The following is a 10,000-nucleotide window of genomic DNA, read 5'->3' as shown; positions in this document are numbered from 1 at the left end:
ATATATATATATATATAAATATATATATATATATATATATATATATATATTCAAATAAGCCATATATATTTTTGATACATTAATGTCTGGATTCTCTTAATGACCTCGGGATCAGACCAGGGTTCGATTCCCGGCCGGACCCAAGCTCTTATCTTTGTGTGATTTCGCCTGGGGCTCTGATCCCGAGGTCATTAAGAGAATCCAGACATTAATGTATCAAAAATATATATGGCTTATTTGAATATGAAAAACACGTCTAAATGTGCAAAATATATCATATATATATATATATATATATATATATATATATATATATATATATATATATATATATTTATATATATATATATTTATATATATACACATTTATACATATACATATATACACACATATATAAATATGTATATATATATATATATATATATATATATATATATATATATATATAATTTAACACATTTACTGGTGATTTTCATTTATTTATATAATAATTTAACACATTTACTGGTGATTTTCATTTATTTATAAAAGCCATAAATACTCTTAATACCAAATTCGCTCTGCCCAGGAATCAGAGACCAAAGGGGAAATGGAATTAACGTTATCATAAAGTTAATTCCCCCTTGGGTCTTTGATCCTGAGGCAGAGCGAATTCGATTCGATATTAAGAGGTATTTATGGCTTATATATATATATATATATATATATATATATATATATATATATATATATATATATATATATATATATATATATATAAAATGGACCAATCAAGAATTATCAGGTTCAACTCCATTACACCTACGTTAACCAAAGCAGTCGCTTCATAGTTATGCGACTGAGATGAGCAATGATTAAAAAAATAGTCTGAGGTTAACAACCTCATAACAACAGTTGGATGAGAACTGGAAGTCTATAGCATTCTGACACCACCACTCTCAAGAGAAGAATAGCGACCCCACAAAGAAGCCCACACCAATCGAAACTTGAGCCCTAATGATCGCCCCGTGAACTTATTCAACAGAAATCAATTAATAATGGGATTCAGATGTGGGATGCATCTAAAGGAACAAGGAGACACCAAGACAATACATTACCAAAAGAGCACATTAAGGGATGGGACACAGACACATCGCCAGACTGCATGCTGTTGCTGCCCTTACTATCGTCTTGAGCATGGATCACGCGGTGGGGCTCGATGGAGTCCTCCGTGGAAGAGACACCGAAGAGACTGATGGGTCTCCCGCTGGTGGGAAGTTTCCACTTACTCACGCCGAAGCTCGAGTTGTCCCGTTCGTGCCTCTCCATCGCTTCGGCTACGTCCAGCATGAGGGAGGCGCCCTCTCGAAGGGCAGCGCCATATGTCTCCACGTCTCGGGCGACTTCTTCTTGGAGGGTCTGCAATTTACAAGAGATACACAATAAAAGAGTGAGTTTGTTTACTTGGTCAAATACAGATTCTTTTCCCTGCATAAAGTTTTAAATTAATAATGAAATATCATATAACAATAATAACAGCCAAAACATTTAATCTGGAAGAGAGCAGGAATAAAAGTCGAGTCGAGAGTAATCTTGACATTACAACATTAGTGGAGATAATGAATGAATGATTTGAAGTTCTCTGGCATCCTGACATCGAAGGTCATTGACGCCGTTAGTGGAGATAAATTCATATAGAATTTCATGGAAGGAAAAGAAAGTTTCCCAAAAATATTAATTTTCAAATATAACTACGGATTTTTTTGTAAGACCATGGGATACTTGAAGGAAGTCGGTATAACAATGTTGTAAAAATAAATACTTCAAAGAAAAACTAATCTATACACCTTTCTAAAGTATTTAACACTTTTTTCTTGAGAACCTACCTGAAGGAACTGGGAGGCATCAGGGTTATTGAAGACGGGCGCCCTTATCGTCATGACCCATCGATGGACGAAGAGGATGACACGTCTCTTGCAGGCGACGATGAATTCGTCGTCTTGGCTGTTGCTCTGGGTGTCTATGCGGTAAGTATGGGATGAGTTAAGGTAAAATATCTATAGGACTTCAAAAAAGGTTTTTTATACTTAGAGAGAGAGAGAGAGAGAGAGAGAGAGAGAGAGAGAGAGAGAGAGAGAGAGAGAGAGAGAGAGAGAGAGAGAGAGAGATTTGTTATAGGACTTTTAAAATTATAACCTAACTTACTGGCTTGCACTCAAATACCTTGGGTCTCCCTTAGGTTCTAAACCATTCAACAAAGCCCAGTTATGAAAAAACTTCAACGTATTTGTAGTAGAACATTCAACATTTGTCTGAGATGGCAAGGAAGCTGAAAGTGGGCTTCAATTAATTTATATATATATATATATAATAATGTATATATATACATATATATGTATATATACATGTATATATACATATATATATATATATATATATATATATATATATATATATACACAATATATATATATATATATATATATATATATATATTATACATACATACATATATACATACATATATATATACATACACATATATATATATATATATATATATATATATATATATAATACAAACCGCATAAGTACAGATAAATATAGATACATATGTATGCATAACCACATTATCAATAGTTTTGTTTGCAAGCACTGATGAATCCCAGTTTATTATAAAATTCCACTTTATCATAGCCAAGTATATCACATATTAACCGAAGTAACTTTTTATTATGAAAAGGTTGAGTATTTTGGCCTCCCTTTTCAATATAACGCTTTCAACCCACTTGAATCATTTACCTGTTTAAAATCTTAATGACACGAAGTAGAAAAAAGAACAGTGTGTTACACATTAGCAAAAAATTTAAATAACTACAATAGTAAGTAATAGTAGTAATGAGTTAGGCTAGTTTGAAGATGGATACCCTACGAATGTAAAGTAGTACGATTTCACGAATCTTAATCAGCAAAAGTAAAATAAAGGAATTTTCAAGAGATTGGTGGCGTAGCCTCGTTCATAAAAAGGATATTGTTTGATTAGCTCTTGCGTCAACTGTGCGTAAGGCATGAAGACGATGTGCGTGAGGAGGAAGTCGTCTAGGAAGGAGTCTGGGGAAGCTACGTCACACCTTCGGAGGGCGTCTTCGGGCAGGTCTCCTCCCACACTTCCCCTTCTGCCATCCAGTCGGGTTTCTAAAAGGTGTTCCAGGGTCTTCTGTGGTGTTCCAGCCATCACAGTGTACCTGGAATTAATCAGCAATAGAAACAAAAATACTTCACAAGGATTATTTCAATCAGAAGCTTTATCATGATGTAAATAAAAGCAAGACTTATTTTGTTATTAGTCTCATGTTCTGCCGGATCAAATCGAAAGAAATATTACCATAACCAAGAGTAATAACCAGCTACTTAATTGAAATCTATAATTTCAACTTAACAAAACGCTGAACAAAGAAATGCTTTAGTAGCAGTACAATGACTTCAATACAGAAATAATAAAATTGTGAGGCTTGGGTAAACTGAAAATACCAGTTTACAATAAGAATAAAAGGGTTACCATGGCTATGCCAACAGTGTATATAAACAGGAATAAATTATGAAACAAATAAGATCTTTAAGAATGACATATTCGGGAGATTAATGTTTGTACTTAAAAGAATAAATGTTCCATTCAACAAGGAAAGAAAAATGACAGTTGCTGGAAACATTAAGCTTCTGCGAATCAGAAACCACCTAAATTGCATTTCCTCTCGGAGATTTACGAGAAATGTTATATTCAGTTATTGAAGTATTTAAGTTTTTGAATACAATATGGAATTACATAAATTAATAACCAGAACGAGACTGAAAAAAAAATACTGGAATATAATTAATCCGCCGGAAAATTAAATGCAGCTTTCCAATTAAGGCACAAGAAAAAATTAGGGGGAAGAATAATAATGAGGAAAAGGGGCATGGAAAATACACGACGGGTAAATTCCAGGAGACGCACAAACATACACACATATAGAAATACATCATATAAAAACGGAATGAAGGCAATACGAAGAGGATTAACAGAAGGGCGCAGAGTTATTCTACTTCGAAAAAAACTTTTTGACTGAGGAGTAACCGCATTTGAAAACCAATAGTTACTTTAATAAAATTTTAAGTTAGTGTGAGTCAAATAAAGCAGGAAAGAAGGACTAAAATGTTAAAGAGACAGACTGCACCATAGATTTTTTTTTTAACCCCCAAATACTAATATTTCTATACAATGTCAATGATTTCAAGTGAAATCTTAGTAAACTAGCTTATCAGAAGCAGAAACTAAGATCTACAAGATTAATAAAACATATATTCTTGAAATTGCCAGTTAAGTTAAGTCATACATAAAAGAGATCTCACATTTGATATTAACTTCAGATAAGGACCATTGACGTTTATAGTGAATTTATATGTTATTAGTATTAGAAATTTACACTTACCAAGATATCCATAATTACTTTACAATGGAGGCTATATTACAATCTCATTTGAAGTCACACCTTGCAAGTAAAAACTCATCATACTTATAGAAGTTGAACATAAGTAATATCATTAATATCTTCTGATAGATAAATACATTCCCATTACAATTCAATTTTACGAACAATATCACTTCAAACTTATGTCAAGTAATTTATACGTTATAACAAGTGAGGCCATCCCTGAAATATGATTTCGTACCTTACGTATAATAGCCCCTCTAACTTAAGATAGTGAAAATTGATTAAAAGTTACTTATATCTAAAGAAATATTCAAGCCCTAATCCGGAGTGACTCAAATAAATGAACCTTAACCAACAGAAACGCTTACATCACATTGTAAATTGACAACCTTCTAATAACACCACTGTTTACTTGAACCGGTATTATTATTATTATTATTATTATTATTATTATTATTATTATTATTATTATTATTACTAGCCAAGCTACAACTCTAGTTGGAAAAGCAGGATGCTATAAGCCCAAGGGCTCCAACAGGGAAAAATAGCCCAGTGAGGAAAGAAAATAAGGAAATTAATAAATGATGAGAATAAATGAACAATATATCATTCTAAAAAAAGTAACAGCGTCAAAACAGATATGTCCTATATAAACTATTAACATCGTCAAAAACAGATACGTCATATATAAACTATAAAAAGACTCATGTTAACCTGGTCAACATAAAAACATACTTGTAATGGGAGTGAGTAATGGCGTTGGACGTGATCTTCTCGAGGACGAGCACATCCTGGCCGTGTTCCTTCAGCCTGACGGTGTTGGCTTCGACGTCCCTCAGGATGCGGTTGAAGTCGCTCTTGTCAACCCGCAAGAAGTGGCAGTTGTCCTCATGAAGGATGATTGTTGCAGCTCTAATAAGTAAATGAATAAGTAAATGAATAATTAAATAAATAAAGTAAATAAATAAAAAGGTAAATAAATAAGTAAAATAAACAACTCAATAAATAAATAGTTTTACGATACTGGTCTCCTTGCCTTGCCCTCCTTTGTTTCAGTTTGGGTGGAGAGGGCTTGGGCGCTGATCATATGTATATATGGTCAGTCTCTAAGCCCAGGGGCATTGTACTCCTTGAAAGGGCAATGTCACTGTCCACTGCCTCTGCCATTCATGAGCGGCCTTTAAACTGTCCATGGGGCCAGGGGAATGGAACAAACTATCTCATACTAATTATACAGAACACTGCTAATAAAACATAAGATATAATTCTCACTATAATAAAAGAAAAATATCTACATCGATATATTCCAGTACCTGGGTAACTGATTAAAAAAAAAAAAGGCTATTTAATTGGACGTTTACATAAATATGTAACAATATCAAATAACTAATAGTGTTTCAACAAGAACTAACTAAAATTTTCTATAAGATGAAATTGCATATCAAAATTAAACTTTGGCAAAGTAGGTGATTTTATATGCTCAAATATACTTTTTTTTAGCAATCAAGTGAAGCCAATTGGGAAACATAAAATTATGAGCAAACCATTCCAAAAGTCATGCTGGCGAGTAATTTGAGGAAAGTGTCAAAATCCTAGCCTATTAAAGTAAAATACCTTATTATTTAACCAATTTAAATATAATTAATAACCAATAATTCAATATTAATTTCTATCAACACTTATTTTAAGAAAACAATGCACCGAATAAGTTCTAAAAGTAGCAATGGCGCATCAAAAGTAGCGAGCCCAACGTGTTTTATAACTTGTTTATTTTCACTATATATGACAGATTTCAAATTTTTTTATTATTTCTTTGCAAATTCAAAACTAAATGCGGTAAAATATTCGTACCTTTATTAATAAGAATGACCAAATTAGTTATAAATTAAAACTGGATAGAAGTTTTTATAATGCAAAGTACCTTATATGCTGTAAATATTATTATTATTATTATTATTGTTGTTGTTGTTATCATTATCATTATTATTATTGTTGCTGTTGTTGTTGTTGTTGTTATCATTATCATTATCATTATCATCATCATCATCATCATCATCATCATCATCATCATCATCATCATTATTATTATTATTATTATTATTATTATTATTATTATTATTACTTGCTAAGCTACATCCCTTGATTGAAAAGCAGGATGCTATAAGCCCAGGGGCCCCAACAGGAAAAATAGCCCAGTGAGGAAATGGAACGAGGAAACATAATATTCTAAGAACAGTAGCAACATTAAAGTAAGTATTTCCTATATAATTTCCTATGTAATATTTTGAAGACTCAATTTGCTATGGTTATAGGTTGACCATAAAACTCATAAACATGAATATTTGGCCTTATTATGTTAAGTGATAATCAACTGAAAAGTAATTCGTGTAGCGTCACTGGCATGTTTTATCTTAGCGGCCTTTACTCATTTCCGAAGAAACCAAAAAGACAAATTAGTCAACCCCAAATATTGCAAAACAAAACGAGAAAGAAAACGAACTATCTACTACCAAAGAAAATGAAACAGCGTACCCGACCCAATTTTTGAATGGGGGACTTAATAGATTTACAACTTTACAGGAGCTGAATATGAGAGGTTAATGGACAAAATTCAACAAGAGACTAGCATATTTATAGTTATTTCAAATAAATGGTGGATTAAAGGCGCCATAAAAAAATATTTTGTCTATGAATACATAGACTAACAATAAAAAAAATTTCGAGGGGGTTACAATGTAAAAGGGAACAGGGGAATCTACAGCATCAATAATATTCACCAACCACCTTTCTGCAACGCTGTCGAGATAAAATCCTTTTTGGAAGTAATCTCCCAAGCACAGAATGAAAATGATAAAATTGATAAATTCCAAAGGTGAATTCTGAGACTAGTACAAAATGAAACTCCACTTAAAATGAATCGCCCTTAATCCAACTGGTCCCCCCCCCCCACCTCCTTGTGATACAGGGGCTAAGACTCGCAATTTCTTGAAAAAAGTCCCCGTATCTTTTATTCTCTCTGGCTTCTGCTATCTCTTTATGAATAAATATTGGTCTTTTCATAATTTTGTTTTTATTCAAAATATGAATGATTTTGTGCTCTGTGACTTTGTCGCAGGTTTCGTTGTTATAAATGCCAAAAGTAAATAGGAAAAGATTGAATGGACAATTTTATAATTAAATTAAAGCACATAAAACTTAATTTATATTCGAATAGGAATTGATAATCATATTTGAGATATACACTTTGTTTTTAATTCAATACTAAGGTTTCTTTTTAATGTTATTTAAATGAATACCAAAAGCAGAATTAGTGCTTTTATGCAAGTCTGTAACTATGACATCTGGTTGTAACCACACTCAATCCTCTTTCGCATTTACACAGCTCTGTTGTTTTTCTACTTGAGGAAAAAATGTATTTCTTATCTAGAGAAGATGCATTGTTTACTAGTCTTTCTTAAGGTACATGAAACCATCAATATTGATCACATACTATCTCTTCAGCTTTCTGGGTTTTTAGTAAAGGCAAGGACCTCCAATATGTATCTGGTTCGATATTACTAAAAATAAATTCTCAGCAAAGCTATGGACTGTTCTGATGGACAGCATTCATTTTTAACTTTTGATCTTCCGTCAAATATTCAACGACTTAAATCAGACATATATTCATTCAAACTTTCCATTTCCATCGAGAGAAAAATTTGACGCAAGTACCCTACGACAGAACTGGACTATTCTCTCTCTCCTCAAAATAACTCATCTTGTTTTTCTTTTACAGGGCAGAGTTTTATTTAGAAATAAGCCATCACGTTCAACAAACAAGGATCCCCTCCTTTTTATTAGCTTCCCATTTCATCTTTATACAGTGAGTGACCTTTGGCCTTCTGTGAAATCGAGAGAGAGAGAGAGAGAGAGAGAGAGAGAGAGAGAGAGAGAGAGAGAGAGAGAGAGAGAGAGAGAGAGATTTGGTATCCGCATGATAAAAGGCCGTCACCGATTTGCATTTAGTATTCATGGGTTTAAACCCTTTTTTTTCCAAATTCAAACGGAAAATAATCGGAGTGGACTCCCAATAAAGGTTTTGGAAATTTGTATTAGAATTCTTTTCAATTTGCAACAAATGTTTCTTTTTATGTCGTTTTGTTTGCACGCAAGAAATCTATCTGTTTATTATTTCCATTTCGGTAAATCTATCCATAACTTTAATAATAATAAAAATAATAATAATAATAATAATAATAATAATAATAATAATAATAATGATAATAATGATAATGATAATAACTAATGGCAGTTTCTAAAAATCTATATTAATATAAATTTCTTATTATTTTATAATGGAATCCTCGCAAGAACTTCTCTTGAACTACGCCCATCTTGATGAAAGATAAATCAATTCTATGATATAACTTACAATATTATTCAAGTCATACAATCACTCAACCTTATCTTATATTCCCAAATCTATCGTTGTTCAAAACGAAGAAAGGATAGACAGGGAAAAACGAATAACTGGAAGGAAAGGAAATACAACAGAGAGAAAGCGATACCATGGAATAAGTGAGTGCGAGTAACTACGGAAACCTATGAAAATTTGGAATAAGTTTACATAGAATGAACATCTGTGTATGTAATGAACATACGGATGCAAAATGAATAAGTAAGCCTGAAACGTTTGGAAAATGCAGACAGAACAATTAAGAAATGAGTGATTGGATGGGGAATTAACAATCCTGCAATTACTAAATGGATATGGAATGAACTGGTGAAAATGAAAGGATATGGAGTTAGCTATTACGACTTGAGTGATGAGAGAGAGAGAGAGAGAGAGAGAGAGAGAGAGAGAGAGAGAGAGAGAGAGAGAGAGAGAGAGAGAGAGAGAGAGTTTTCTCACTTTATTGTTTATAACTTCTACTTGATATAAACTCTTTTCTTTGATAACCCTTATGTTTTTTTTTAAACTTACATTCTTAATAAGAGAGAGAGAGAGAGAGAGAGAGAGAGAGAGAGAGAGAGAGAGAGAGAGAGAGAGATTTCTGGGGAATTTACAGGAGCTACTTTCTCCAGACTTCGGAAATCAACCGGTAGACAGAATCGTAATATAGTCATTTTGTCTTTAGTAATTAAATCTCTTAGGACGCAGATCAAATTATGTTAAAAGAGGCAAAATATTCCTATATCCTTTTTAATAAACTATACAAGGACCATTCAACAAAGCCATCACTCGAATGACTGACCTAAATTATAATCAAATTCGTTCTGGGATGACCACTTCATTTTGCATACGACATTGGAGCAATTATTTTTTCTGTCAGTTGAGGTCATAAAGTAATCGAGTTAGTGAATGACAGACATATGGAAAAAAAATGAAAACCACTAATAAAAGAAAGCTGATCGTGTGAAAAACAATATATTTTTTTAGAATAAACAAAAACAAAAATAATAATGTAGGTTTTTACTTTTTACTTAGGAGCAAAAGTGTATTAAAAGATGAATTTGCAGCACACCTATAATTATGCACCTAGATACAATAATCCACAGGGATTGCCGT

General features: G+C 32.5%; 1 protein-coding gene across 1 annotated transcript in view; it reads right to left on the bottom strand.

Moving 5' to 3' along the window:
* Epac (Exchange protein directly activated by cAMP) overlaps positions 1–10,000 on the bottom strand; it is a 1,092,821-nt gene that overhangs the window by 68,946 nt on the left and 1,013,875 nt on the right. The window contains exons 11-14 of the mRNA XM_068386349.1: positions 5,188–5,364; positions 3,013–3,225; positions 1,867–2,011; positions 1,099–1,399 (exon numbers count right to left, since the gene is read on the bottom strand). Of these exons, the coding sequence (XP_068242450.1) occupies positions 1,099–1,399; positions 1,867–2,011; positions 3,013–3,225; positions 5,188–5,364 (836 nt within the window). The remainder of the gene's footprint in view (positions 1–1,098; positions 1,400–1,866; positions 2,012–3,012; positions 3,226–5,187; positions 5,365–10,000) is intronic.

This window comes from Palaemon carinicauda, chromosome 14 (assembly GCF_036898095.1).
Source record: "Palaemon carinicauda isolate YSFRI2023 chromosome 14, ASM3689809v2, whole genome shotgun sequence".
In the NCBI taxonomy this organism is placed as follows: Eukaryota; Metazoa; Arthropoda; class Malacostraca; order Decapoda; family Palaemonidae; genus Palaemon; species Palaemon carinicauda.
This window is presented reverse-complemented; position numbering and strand designations above follow the sequence as displayed.